The sequence below is a fragment of the Sycon ciliatum genome, chromosome 1, assembly GCF_964019385.1.
Source record: "Sycon ciliatum chromosome 1, ocSycCili1.1, whole genome shotgun sequence".
Classification (NCBI taxonomy): Eukaryota; Metazoa; Porifera; class Calcarea; order Leucosolenida; family Sycettidae; genus Sycon; species Sycon ciliatum.
Genome location: NC_088643.1, coordinates 58,473,336 through 58,488,089, shown reverse-complemented (window position 1 = coordinate 58,488,089; position 14,754 = coordinate 58,473,336). Strand labels below are relative to the sequence as shown.

At 46.7% G+C, this 14,754-nt stretch overlaps 1 protein-coding gene and 2 long non-coding RNA genes across 3 annotated transcripts; 2 read left to right on the top strand and 1 right to left on the bottom strand.

The window, feature by feature from the left end:
* Positions 1-7,063: 7,063 nt before the first annotated feature.
* On the top strand, positions 7,064-7,970 carry LOC135804589 (uncharacterized). Its single transcript, XR_010551070.1, has 2 exons — positions 7,064-7,225; positions 7,804-7,970. It is a non-coding gene; the product is annotated as an uncharacterized LOC135804589 (long non-coding RNA).
* Positions 7,368-8,891, bottom strand: LOC135807044 (uncharacterized). Its single transcript, XR_010551426.1, has 2 exons — positions 8,728-8,891; positions 7,368-8,007 (listed from the first exon to the last, which is right to left on the bottom strand). It is a non-coding gene; the product is annotated as an uncharacterized LOC135807044 (long non-coding RNA).
* Positions 8,892-12,387: 3,496 nt separating this feature from the next.
* Positions 12,388-12,882, top strand: LOC135805814 (uncharacterized). Its single transcript, XM_065319927.1, has one exon. It carries the CDS (start codon positions 12,388-12,390, stop codon positions 12,880-12,882), a length of 495 nt encoding a protein of 164 aa, XP_065175999.1.
* Positions 12,883-14,754: the final 1,872 nt, after the last annotated feature.

Genomic DNA, 14,754 nt, shown 5'->3' with positions numbered 1-14,754 from the left:
GCAAACTTCAAAATGCTAGCTAGATGTGAAGCGGAAACTGACGTCAGATCACACTGTTTCTTCTCTGCCACAAGATAGTCACTAAACAGTTTCAGCCAATTCTTCGTTGAATTCTTTGCGTTTTTGTTTTCCTGTTCCCACAGCATCTTCTCAACATCTTGCTCGCTCACTCGCACAAATCGTGAGTTGACAGCTCGTTCACGGACACCATGTTGTGTCTCAACTCGAACGACGCTGGTGGCTTGAACTTGGTTGATTGGTTCACCGTCCAAGTCAGCTAGCATCTCGGTCAGGATATCCGGGTGTACGTCCAATATTTGAGACACATCGTCAGGAAGCTCACACAGAAGTCCTTCTTCCTCAGCCATCGTCAGCGCTCCTTCACACCACAAGTAACAATGAAAACGTTTTGGTGGTGTGGTTTGCTTTGTTGGTATGTGCAGTGGTGCAGAAGTGAAAGGACCCGGGGTGCGGGGCGCGGGGGGGGGGGGGGTACGGGTGTGGTGGGTGCGGAAGTGTACGCGTGTACGATTTGTATGTGTATGTGTACAGTGTGTATGGGGTCAAATGCCGGGCAATATCGTGTAATATTGGACCGCCTGAGCGGGCTTGTATGTAATATTGCCCGCTCTATCTGGTCGCTGATTGGTTGTAGACCTGGAAATGGTCAGCATGTAATAAAATACTTCAAACTGCTTTCAAGTAACTTGTTCAGACGTGGAACCTGACCAGTACTGGTGGTATCACATTAAACTACGCTCTGCTTCATCTCGTGCTGGACAATCTAGTGATTTACAACTGTAGTGACCGGTGGATTGACTGCATGTGCATGTACATGTACTGTATACCCAAACACATTTTTTAGTAGCCCGTCGTCTAAATAGGCGACATGGAGACAACTACTTATTCTCACACTTGTCTTTAGAGAGGTTCCGGGGTACGATTTTCCGTGCCAAAATCCGTATGGGCGCTACGGATTTTTTCCAGACGTGCTCCATACGATTTTTCGGCACGAAGAATCCGTGTGGACTGGCTTTCATACGGACCATGTTTCGTATGGAGATTTTGCGTCATCGGGTGCAGAAAGATTTTTCGCGTACAAATTTGGTACGAGAAACATCGACTTTCCGCGGGAAGTTTTGATTTCGGTACAAATTTCCAAAATAGAAAGGCATAGCGCGGGAATGTGACGTGTTTGCGATCGTAACCTAGGCAATGACGGCAAACACATACGTTCCGTGCCCCGGAACTTTTCACTGCTCGAAAACGACGTATAAAATATCCGTAGCGCCTCCACGGATTTTGGCACGAAAAATCGTACTCCGGAACCTCCCTTTTGTCTTTGATTGCTTCCGTAGACTATGATATTTCAGAGTTCAGTACTAGCAAGAATCCATTTATGGACTCTTGGTACATGTACTAGTATGTCATCAGTCCTTCTTCGTACATGAACCAGTTAAGGTCAGATCAAAGGTCAAGGGTTCAAATAGACTGATGTGCCATATAGATATAGGTATCCCAGATAGCACCTCCGGTTAAATCTTGGGATTGCCGAGCTTGCGACCTACTTGTAGGTCGTGGGTTCGAGTCTCGTCGGCGACACACAAGGTCTGGTTCATATATGGCTTAGGATCCGAACCAATTCCTCCCTGTTGTGTGTGTTCGCAGGCGGGTTTCAACGTGGATTTCGTGTGAGTGGATCGGCTGGATCATGAAACGTGAGGGAACGGCTCGTTGATCTGGACTTTCGATTGACGCCTTCTTTTTTTCTTCTTTTTTCTTCTCTTTTTTTCTTTTTCAGTGTTGTCTTCTTACCAGTTTACATGCAACACGAAAAATGGCTCCAAACTGATCCAGCGGACGTGAAAGAAGTTGGTAGAGGAGGACATACGAAGGCCGTCGCCCCTTGGCTCCCCCAGCCCAGGGACCTTTCGTGCATCGGCAAGATATGAGTGTTGCCTGTCGGCGGTGATTCATGCGTTCATTCATGACTTCCACTGGAAATTCGAATGACGTTCCTCAATCCGAGAACGATAAGTACATCGATATGTCCAGAGTAACTGCTCATACATTTGAGTACATTACAGGGAGTGGTGGTCACGGCACAACACCCACGCACACCTGCCTTTCAGCCTCATACATAGAACCTACAAGAGCAAGCAGCTGTACTGTGAGGCTGCGTATCTTGGGAATCAGCACTGGCGCATGGCTGAGCGACGAGTGATGTCTCCACCAATGTGAGATCTGGAAAGAAGCACGGCCACTGAAGACACTTCTGCCTGACGTGGTGGGTGGAAAGGAAAGGCCTGGAATCTCGGCAGGAGTAAGCAGAGTGATAAACGTTAGTAGGTGATAAAAGGACGGCACGCTTCTTCCAGGCCGAGGCCGAGGGGACACACGTACTCGAGGGAGAAAGTATGTAGAATACTAGAAAGAGAGGAAAGGGGGGAAGAAGTGATGGAAGTATGGATAACCACCGATAGCCAACAACCATACCTTGCAGAAGATGCACGGGACAAGAAAATGAATGGCCTGGCTGAGGAAGGAGAAGAGAGGATGTCCTCCTCTGACTATCACCTGTTTACTGACTGTGCGTGTTGCATGTAAACTGCTTGCTTGCCCCCCCCCCCCCTCCTCGATCATGTCAAGACACACACACCAGGAAGGAAAAAGAAAAAAGAGAAGAAAAAAGAGAAAAAAAGAAGGCGTCAATCGAAAGTCCAGATCAAGGAGCCGTTCCCTCACGTTTCATGATCCAGACGATCCACTCACACGAAATCCACGTTGAAACCCGCCTGCGAACACACACAACAGGGAGGAATTGGTTCGGATCCTAAGCCATATATGAACCAGACCTTGTGTGTCGCCGACGAGACTCGAACCCACGACCTACAAGTAGGTCGCAAGCTCGGCAATCCCAGAATTTAACCGGAGGTGCTATCTGGGATACCTATAATCTATATGGCACATCGGTCTATTTGAACCCTTGACCTTTGATCTGACCCACACTCTGAGAGCCCTGAACAGGCCCGGTACCGGGTAGACGAAGGACATATGGGACAGATCAAAGCTCCCCATGGTTCATTACCCCGATGTGCCAGCACACCTTTTTGAAGGCTTTTTTGTTCTTTTTCATCTTTTTTTCTAATTCCTCCCTACAAGATCCCAGGTAGATCGAGGGAGCAGTTTCACCATGCAGCCAACCGCTTCTCCTTTCGGGCCCATCGCCCCCCTCCCCCCTTGCTCCCCCAGCCAGGTCACTTTCTTGTTTCGTGCATTGGCAAGGTATGGTCGTTGCATGTCAGTGGTTATTTATACATGTACGTTCATTACTTCCACTGGGAACTCGAAGGAAGTTCTTCGATCTTAGTACGATAAGAACATCGATACATTGTTCCAGAGCGACTGCTGAGACATTGGAGTACCTTATGGTGAGTCAACGCACACACTATCGCCGCACTCAAAACTACCTTTGAAGTTTCAGCCTCCGCATACATATTTTTAATAGACCCGGCGATGAAGAAACAAGAGCGAGCAGCTGTGAGGCTGCATTGTGCGAATCAGCGCTTGCTCAGTGACGGGTGATATCTCCACCAGGGAGTCGTATTTGACGACTCCCTGATCTCCACCAATGCTAGATCTGGGAAAAAGCACTGCCATCAAAGACATTTCTGGCTGACATAGTGGGTGGAAACTCTGGAAAGGGAAGGTCAGAATCTACAATGTAGGTATCAGTAAGTAGATAAAGCATTCGTTATTTCGGAACTGAATGGAAGGCAAGCTTCTTCCAGCGGACACAAATATTCGAGTGATGAAGTATTTCAAGTAGTAACAAAAACAAAATCAAAAAAGAATAATAACTCGGATATTAGGCAGTAGTGATTATGTAAAGAGAAAAGGACCTACATGTACCGTAAAGTACCGTTGATCCGCCCCCTCTCTAATTCCCGCCCCCTGTCGATTTTCTCCTTGTGAAGCGACTTTGGCGTATACAACGAAATACGATGTTGAACCGACACATGCACAGCTGTACACAATACTTGCCAATCCAGGATGAAAATGTGCACAATCCAGCACATTGAGTCTGATCCTCTACGTTGTTGTACATCGTACTGCACTTGACAGCCTTGATCTAATTCCCGCCCCCTGCCGAAAACCCAGCTGGGAAGCGACATGGCGTGGGGGCGGATCAACGGTACTTTACGGTATAAGTAGTTACTAGTTATGAATATGGTAAAGAAGCCTTGACTAACAGTCCACCAATGCACGATCTCACATATGCAAGCACTCGCACACTCGTACGCACTCGCACACTCGTATGCACTCACAGACTCGTACTCACCTTTACAAACTCGTACTCACCTTTACTCTCATACTCACCTTTACACTCTTATAGAGGACTTTCCAATGAGTCATACCGTGCGGCCTATGAGGATTCGGGCCAAAGATCATCGAGTTCACCACCGATCACCGGACTTGAAACGGAGCTTGGGTGGCAAAAAAAGAAGACTGCACTGGAAAGAAACAGTGTTTTTCGAAAGAAGTTCCATTTTGCATACATGTACGAGGGTACTGTAGTTTGAGAATACCAAAGGGCTGCTCGCGATCGGATGTTCCCACACCTGGATCGTCTTTGAGTTGTTATCGTTTTCCCTACGATGGAGAACGACGGAACCAGTGGATGACGGACACACGACTCGAGAACTTCGCTCCTTATGCAAATACTTCGAAGTACACGAATATTGTTCCATCACTTCGTTGGCGAAGAGAAAAGTCATGATCATCCCTGTCACCCCAGTACGTATCGAATTAACTAACTAACTTGTTCAGCTCATTTGTGGCAGCACCAGTAAAGGCGGAAACACGAAGATGATTCCGAACACTATCAACTTACTTAGTTTGTTGGGGTGCAAGGTATAGCTGGAGTTTGATGATTGATAGTGCTGATGCTGATAGTAATGACTAATGTACCCAGCTCTATTATGCACGTGCCTCTACATGACTGGTGGTGCTAGCTATAGTCTAGTACTGGCCCTGGGTGCAACTCCGGCATTATCTCTTCCATGCGAGTGTGTATGCTTCATGTTCTGCACAATGTGTATTTCCTTTGTCATGGATAAAATAATACCGGTACTCTGATCGACCTACTTGCGCAATCTTCTTCTGCTTCCCACTTGGTTGCTGCGCTGTGCAGTTCTTCATCTGCTGCGGCACATACTAGTATACCTCATCTTCTGTCTTTCTGGACAATTAGGTACATGTATTCAGCTTCTTGATCTTCTTGTGGTGAGGATCATCTGGATCTTACTTCTTGTGTAACTCTTGCAAAGGCAGTAATGGAGGACACTCTACCGGTAATCAGCAACTGCTTATGGAGAATGCCAGGTCGAGGGACGACCAGGAAAAAACAATTGCTGTATTGGATGTGCATTCATCAGCGTGTTTTAGGATCAGGACAACTAAGTTCGCCACTACACCAACTTTTTGGCTACATAGGACCAATGATGATGATGGCCGTGTTTGACTTTGTCAGCTTTCGTGCTACCAGCCACCGCATGTCAACATTGTCATACTCATACTGATAAGGAAGAAAAACCCACACACGCATGCACACACACGCACACACACACACATGGATACACTGACAGGCATGCAAAGCAAGAGAGACAGAGAGAGAGTCAGGCAGCGAAAGAGAAGTGAGACTACTTGTAGGTTATGGGCACGGTGCTCCAATTTCTGCCCAGCTGAAGTAAAATCCATGTACACTATTTTCGTGTAGTGTTCATTGACGGTGCCAGCCACTGGTGAGTGACCCAGTGGTGTAGGTGTTGATATTCAGCACACATCACATTTCAGTCTCCAACGTAAATTCAGTCAAAACAACACTGCACTGCAGCAACATGGGAGCATGCTTCTCCCAGGCCCACCATGCAAGTGCAGTGTGCGCCAAAAAACAATTCCAGGTAATTCAGCAGCTACCCAAGGATGGACAGGTTCGGCAAAAACACTCTGCGAGTGCCTGACGTTTGCAAACGAATTTTGTTGACAGTTGTTGTTTCTTCCTTCGATTGGGCAAGACACGATAATGTGCCAACCCAGTCAGCAATGACACACATACATTTGTATCCATCAGGGCTATTGTAAGACTTTAGAGAGTCCTTTGCATATGTGCTGGGGACATTCACTAAATATTTAGAGAGGCCTGGATACCCAACGCAGGGGGATTGGCTGAAAGGTCTTCGTCCATAGGTAAATATGGATCAATGTACTGGGCCCACGGATTCTGTCAATCTTCTCGCGGCAACGCCTCTTCAAGGCTGGAATAAACAGTAGAGTAACTGCGGCTAGTAATCCTCGCGACTTACCGAAACTATTCCCCACATCAAAGAAAAGCAAAAGTGCTTCACCACTGCGACGGCCTGCAACATCATTTTCAACCGTACACCGAACAACACATTTGATTCTCTTTTTGCCACCCAAGCACATTTTACCGTAGGACACGGACTTGTCTTATGGGTGATCTTTGGGTGGACACCGGGAAGGCGCCAAAAAGGTGATGTAATGGAAAGTCCTCTATACATGTACTCACCTTTACACTCTCGTACTCACCTTTGTTCCCTTTTTTAAAGGGAAACTGAACGCCAAAAATAAGTATGGCTTATCCGAAGGAGAATTGGGCACTGATTCCGATGAGCTATGTCTCGAGCCGATCAGAGAAGAGGAACCGTGTCAAATTTCATAAATAACACCTTCCATATTTGGAAAATGGGCTTGATGACGTGCGTACTGCTTAGCTGTCACCATGCTGTGCATGCTCAACAGTGTAATTGAATGGAAGAAAACAATTACTTTGGTGTTTTGCAGCTCTATTTCGTTCCCTGACGGTACCCAAATCTAGATGTAGGAATCTGTTGAGCAGGAGAGTGACACATGTCTTCCCGAAGGCTGTCCAGCCTGCAGTGGTGATGAAGAAGACACGAATAACACCCCAAGATCGATTGTAGCGAATTGAAAAACTCATGGTGAATTTGCTTCCACTCCAAGGCAATGTCGAGGTATGAAGGGTGCTTGTGCTGGCTTCCAAAGTGAAGCGGAGATGAACATGGCTTTGCATAGCTGTTGTTCTACGCCAACTTACCTACTCTTGCTGGTACCGTAGTGGTATATTGCAAATTTCGTGGATGAACAATTTGAGTCACTAGTGGCTAGTGAGCAACACTAACAGGTGAGATTTTTCAATTTGACAAAAATTGTTCTTGTTTGAGAACAGACGGTGGCAGTCATTAGACTCAGTAGGTGTCTCTCTGCGGCTTCTTTCCCTTCATCGATAGGGTTGTGCTTGAAGTCGAAATAAATAGAACATGTGGAACAAAAATCTGATCATGTAATTCGAATTTCAATTTCAAAGTATGTGTACATCAAATCACAAAAATTTCAATATGGTGCTGTCCACTGAAAAAGACTGGGGGCTGGCAGCAATGGAAAGGGTAGAAACGAAACCAGTAAAGTAGAGTATAAGGTAGAGGGAGTTGAAAACGGGAGCATTTCAGTTCGAAGTAGTGTCAATAGACAGCATTGTGTTGCATATGTTGTGAATATTGTGCGAATCTAATAATTGGCAGAGGGTAGTGATTAAGCAGAGTATTGTTACAACACGAGGTACTTTGTGAGCAGATAGCAATCAATATCACGACGTGGTTTAGACAGGAACTCATAAATGTCAAGAAATTGATAATCCAAAATTATTATTATTATCCCCTGAGTAGCATAATTATTATGGTGTTCTCCTGTGTTTACATGCAGAGCCTTGACGTTGCTGGACGAGCGACAATATAAATTACATAAACGTGTAGCTCATAATGTGGGATGACTGCCGTATTGCATTGCCAACGCAAACCCATCCTGTGTCAGTGCAGCCATCCAGCAACGTACTCCCCGGACCAGATGCCGCTGCAGCTGAACACCATGCCGATGGAAAGCCAGGAGTTGATGGCGAAGCATTCTGGTCTGCACAGTACAAGGCAAAGAACAATAATATTATGAATTATAACGCATTGTAATCCTTCCCACACATCTTTGTAAAAACAAACAAACAGTGCCATTATCACAACACTTGATCAAGCATCTTGATGGAGGTATTTTCCATTGTGCTGGCCCAGCATCTGCACCAGGAAGACCATGTACACTTACAAGTATCTTGTGTGTGTGTGTGTGTGTGTGTGTGTGTGTGTGTGTGTTTGTGTATCCGTCTGTGCACACGTGTGTGTGGGGGGGGGGGGGGGCTGGGGGTAGACGCATATGTGTATGGGTAGGAGTGTGTGTGTGTGGGGGGGGGGGGGGGTCACACACATGTGTATGGATGTGCGCGTTGCATGCGTGTGTCTGTGGGATGGGGTGGGGGTGCACGCACATGTGTCCATGTGTGCGCGCAATATAGAATGTGTGTATTGTTTCGTTGAACACAGGGAGTCCTCCTGATTCCATAAACTTTGTGATCATTGTGATTTTATGTGCTTTGAAGTTGAAATTCGCAATACATGTACTGATGCTTGATTAGATTTTATGTTCCACATGTTCTATTTATTTAGTTTTACTTCAAGCACTTGTACTATCAAGCACAACCCTACCAATGAAGGGAAAGAAGCAGCAGAGACACCTACTGAGTCAAATGACTGCCACCGTCAGTTCTCAAACAAAAACAATTTTTATAAAATTGAAAAATCTCACCTGTTAGTGGTGCTCACTAGCCACTAGTGACTCGAATTGTTCGTCCACGAAATTTGCAATATACCACTACGGAACCAGCAAGAGTAGGTAAGTTGGCGTAGAGCAACAGCTATGCAAAGCCATGTTCATCTCCGCTGCACTTTGGAAGGCAGTACAAGCACCCTTCATACCTCGACATTGCCTTGGAGTGGAAGCAAATTCACCATGAGTTTTCCAATTCGCTACAATCGATCTTGGGGTGATATTCGTGTTTTCTTCATCACCACTGCAGGCTGGACAGCCTTCGGGAAGACATGTGTCACTCTCCTGCTCAACAGACTCCTACATCTAGATTTGGGTACCGTCAGGGAACGAAATAGAGCTGCAAAACACCAAAGTAATTGTTTTCTTCCATTCAATTACACTGCCGAGCATGCACAGCATGGTGACAGCTAAGCAGTACGCACGTCATCAAGCCCATTTTCCAAATATGGAAGGTGTTATTTATGAAATTTGACACGGTTCCTCTTCTCTGATCGGCTCGAGACATAGCTCATCGGAATCAGTGCCCAATTCTCCTTCGGATAAGCCATACTTATTTTTGGCGTTCAGTTTCCCTTTAACCTTTTCTTCCGTTGGCCTGGGTAGCTGGATTCGCGCTCTAGTACATTCATTTACATAGCTACCCAGGCCCTTGATAAGCTCTGACTTGGACATTTTCTCGCTCTCTTTCCAACGAATCTTGACTTGAGACTAAGAGTTATTGACCTTCGTCCTCTGTGACTGCTCACGTGTGTGATCCGGTGACCCTTACATTGGCGCCCAACGTGGGGCTCGAACCCACGACCCTGAGATTAAGAGTCTCATGCTCTACCGACTGAGCTGTTTCGTAGTCGTATTATTCGTGAAGCGCACTCGACAGCGGTGATCGGCCATTTCGCCACAAGACGCACGATTGCATTGGTCACGAAAAAGTATTTTTGGATTGGGTTTCGCGCTGAGATTGACGAATTTTGCGCAGGTGTACCGACTGTCAGCGTTTGAAAGCAAAGAATCCGGTTGATCGTGCACCTTTGCAACATTTGGCTTCTTCCAAACCGCTTGAAGTAGTTGCAATGGATCTGATGGGCCCACTGCCAATTTCATCGTCAAAAAATGCATATATTCTCGTGGTTTAAAACTCGGATGTTGAGCCATAAATAAATGTAGAAAAGAAAAGGACATATGGATACGAGTTAAGAGTAACTCTCCATCACTGTAACTGGATACTATATACAGTCAAAAAGTGCAATAACTAGGCACATAACTGACAGAGTACTGAGACATTCGACGTCCTGACACCTAGCTTCAACACATCTCCACATCACTTTCTTACAGTGATGGAGAGTTACTCTTAACTCGTATCCATATGTCCTTTTCTTTTCTACATTCTCGTGGTTGTTGATCATTTTTCAAAATGGACTGAATGCTATCCTTTGCCAGATATTCGTGCATGTACTGTCGCTCAATGTTTTGTAAAAGAGTTTGTGTCTCGCCATGGTTTACCTGAGCTCATTCACACTGACCAGGGTAAGCAGTTCGAATCACTATTGTTTCGCGAGCTATGCCTACGTCTTGACATTGATAAATCACGAACGACTCCGTATCATCCACAGGGCGATGGTGTTGTTGAGAGAGCGAATAGAACGATCCAGAATATTTTAAAGATTTTTGTTGATGAGGCCAATTCGAATTGCTGTCCCTGCGGGAATTTGCGGAAAAAACTCTCGAAAACTTGCGCAAGAAATTGCGGCAGAAAGTAACACAAAATGCGACGAAAAGTGCGGAATGATGCCGAACTTGCCAGGAATCCGCGGAATTATTTGCAAAAAATTGCGGATTTGGGCCAAATCACGAAATTTGTTGCATCGTATATCTACTCGGGAGTCGTACGAAGTGATTTGGCTTTTTTTTAACATTTGGCATTTTTTAACAAATGTGTAAAATTTGCTTTTCTTCTGGCTGTTTCTCTGCTCCGGATGGCTGTATCGAAACATGGGTGGTGGCAAATGAGAGCCAGTTTATCGTAGATCAACATTGACCAGAAAATTTGGTGCATATAATTTAATTCTCCCTGCCACGTCGGTATACCTAGTGGTGGGTGCTTTGCTGTTTTGTGTAAAAATGTATAAAATAAGCCCCCGAATGGACGAGGAGGGCAGTGAATTGCTTCCGCAGGGCCTTTGGACGACGTCAGGCTGTCTTGCCATCACTAAAGACAACAATGAAGAACAGTAGGTCACGGAATACACTCTGAGAGAACGAAAACATGGCTGCGATGCTATTCTACCTATCCAATTCTACCGTGTGACACAGTCACTAGTTACAAAATTAATACAAAAACACGGCTTTGCGGCGGCAGTATACCATTGTATGCTGCCGCAAAGCCGTGTTTTTGTACAGTTCACAGATTGATTTTCATCCACTAGCATTCCTTGAAGTGATATCTATCAACTTCAGAAAATTGGTGACCGAATATCCCAGTTTGTGATACCATTTTACAAATTTGTTAAAAAATGACACACCAATTATTTGAACCCTGAGAATACTATGAAAGTAGGACATGATTCAAGACACTTTCCAAAGTGGGATCATTCCCATTTTTTGAGCCAACAGGCATGAAAGATAGCACTTTCACTTACAACAATTTATTTGGACGTACATGTAGCTTGCCTACAGAAGTGGCTGAAAAAACGTCATTTTACAACCATGTTAAAAAAAGCCAAATCACCTCGTACATGTACTGTGCAAATAACCTACAGGATCATGGAAAGAACTGCATGAAAAGTGCATAAAAATGTGAGATATAGTGCAGAAAACAACAAAAAAAACGCGGGAAATAGCGGATTTTGCTGAAAATCGCTGGTTTGGGCCAAAATCGCGAAATTTGTTGCATCCGTGGAATCGCGATTTCCTGGAGGGTCAGGAATTGGGACGAGCTACTTCCTTCGACGATGTTGGCGTACAATACGAGTGTTCACGCGTCTACAAATTTTACACCGTATTCTTTAATGTTTGGTTGCGAGGCACACATGCCTCTCGATATTTTGTGTCCTCCGCCTGCCGACTCACTTCCTTAAACGCACGAATCTTTTGCGAAAGAGCATGTTTCAAAGCTGCGTGTTTCATACGATTTGGTTCGACAACATCTCGAATCTAGTCAACGTTGTTCTAAAGTCCGTCACAATCGAAAATCTCGCGCTAGCCCATTGAATGTAGGTGACCCGGTTTGGTAACATCGACACCCGCCGCCTCAAGTTTCGCCTAAATTTTTTCAAGTATTGGTCGGGACCATGGGAAATTGTAAAGAAACCGACAGACGTTACGTATGCGATTGAACCTCGATTTGAGAGTCCTATCCGCCATCGACCTTGCACAGTCCATCGAAATCGTCTTCGGAAATGTTTGACGCAAATGGGACCTGCCACACGCACACCACTTGCTGCGTCTACACGAACACCTCTTGCTGCGCCTGCACACACGTACAATACCCGTTCTCGCCTGCCGACTTAATTTCATGTTCTTTACCGATAAGTGTCTTTTCATTCGTAGTTGTTTTTGTTTGGTGTTTTTTGTTGTTTGTTTTGCTTCGTTTGTTCTCGTCCTGGGTGTGGTGCTTCATTCCTCCTCGATGTAGCGAGCATGTCTCTCTCGCCAGAAGAACAGCTGGCCGCTGCCCTCCTGATCCCCCTAACGCCTTGCTCGCCGCCCTCGTCGTCTCCTCCTCCGCCCCAATCACCGCTGCCCCATCCCAACTGTGCGATGTTGGAGCCGTGGGACATTTCCCCATGGGGGTCGCCGCCGCGATTCACCGACTTGGTGCGACAAGCGCCATCGCCGCCGTCACCTCGGACGCCCGTGCTTCTGCCCGCACCACCGGCGCCCGGGATTGCCAGGCCGTCGCGCCTGGACGCCGCGCGTCGGCAGCTCGCCTTGGCGCCACGCCCTCCCTCAGCGGAGGAACTGATCACGGCCATCCGACATCGACTTACCATACGACCAGATCAACCACCGCGACGACGCAATACCAACAACCTCCGACACCTACGACCACGACCACGGCAACGCCCGCAACCACGACCGATACGCCCGACTCGACACCGCTACTACGATGCCGACGTTCTGCCACCGCACTGACTTGCCATGCCGACCATGCCCCGCCACGCGCCTATCCGCCACTGGACTGGCCCTCCACCCAATCGTCGTCCTCGTCACGTGTTTTCTCGTCGTGGTCCGGTCTATGACTACTCCACCCGTTGGTTTGTCTGGTCATGGCCTTGTCTACAGCAGCGGTGGAGACAGCAGAGTTACGAATTCTGCTTCAAAGACTCCGTGTCTGCCTGTACAGCCTACAAATTACAATGACATCAAGTTGTGGGCTGGACTTGTAGTGCTGAGTTCCACCCTACTCAGGAATCGACCAACCTCCATCGGGGTTTTCATCGTGTGGTTTCTCCCCCTACCCCCCCCCCCCCCTCGCCCCTGCCTTCTAACTATTTCTACATCTTTCACTCCCTTCTTTGCATGATTGTTCCATTGTTGTCCTCATCACTTAGTGCCCGAGATAACACATCGTATACTACCCATGATATTTGGCACAATTGCCCGCTTTGAAAGAGTCAGCGACGAATGAGAATCATGGCTCATTGGTGAATAGTCTGAAAAAAGGCTGAAGAAAAAATTGACTGTCACCACCAGGAATCGAACCAGGGACCTTTGCTCGATGCTCTAACCACTGAGCTATGGTGTACAATGTAGCTGTCCTCCCAGCAGAGACCGTTCAACATTTTCTTCAGACTTCTAACTCACGTTTGACTTGCGACGTAAAATGACAGTGACAGTCTGGTCAACTGGTGGTGACAGTCGATTTTTTCTTCAGACTTTTCCCGTTTGTCTCTTTCCCTCAAACCAGTTAATATTACAATACAATACGCTTCCTGTGAATCCACACAGGCGGGTGGGACACAGCCCTCACTGTAACCATCAAGACTCGGTGACTATACCGCAGTTTGGTACCACGTGTCCTTTGCATATCCTGGACCCCGAGATGTTTTAGCAGGACCTACAGGTAGGCATTGGCGGATACTGATGCTCGAAAAGGTGGTAGATTCTGCCCGAAAAGCAGTGAAATTGGCAGAACCACACAAACCTTATGGCGGGCAATTCCTCGAATTCTGCTCCATTTCTTTATCCACATACCAAACATGCATGAAACTTACCAGAAAAGTACCGAATTCTGCCAATTTTTCTGCCGGCATTATCCGCATATGCCTACCTGTACAGTACTTTTATTTTTTCAAAGGTGGTCAGACCTGTACTTTTTTTTTCATCGTACACAGTACAGTTGGCACCTATGACATCAGGGGATGGCCCACGCCTGGTAAAAAATAAATAAATAAAAACAAAAACAATGAGGAGCATTAAAGACAGTCGGTACAGTGCGCACATGTTCACCGGTTTGAGTGCTACGCACATGCCACAGTTCAGAAATGCAAATTGCACTCAGCAGCCACCAGTTCGGTCGATGATGGTTGAGCTACTGCAACTCTGCTCCGGGACCGGTGTCCTCGGAGGGCCATAATGGCCGAGCGAAGAAGGGCGAACCCCAACCTGCATCTGATCCATGCCATTGTGATGGAGTAAGGCTCATTCTTCTTGTCGCTGATGATCAGTCCGAGCCGCTTGTAAAGAGCAGTTGCCGCCTTGCCTTGGCCTCCGGTGGCACTGAATACGAGGGGAACGAAGGTGGCATGCTCCACCTCACGAACACGCTCCTCATGACGCTTCTCACGCTCATGCTTTGCGTATGCGGCGGGGATGGAGTGGACCGAGTTCGAACGAGCATGAGGGTTGAACACCCGAATATCAAAGAAAGCTCGCTCAAACCGGCCACCCCATACCCCGCTGGCAGCAACATCCAGCCTGGCACCATCCTCACGGATATCCGTCCGGTGATGAAAATTCTCACCAGATAACGGCTGAAGGCGTGGCTCAATGCTGATATCATGA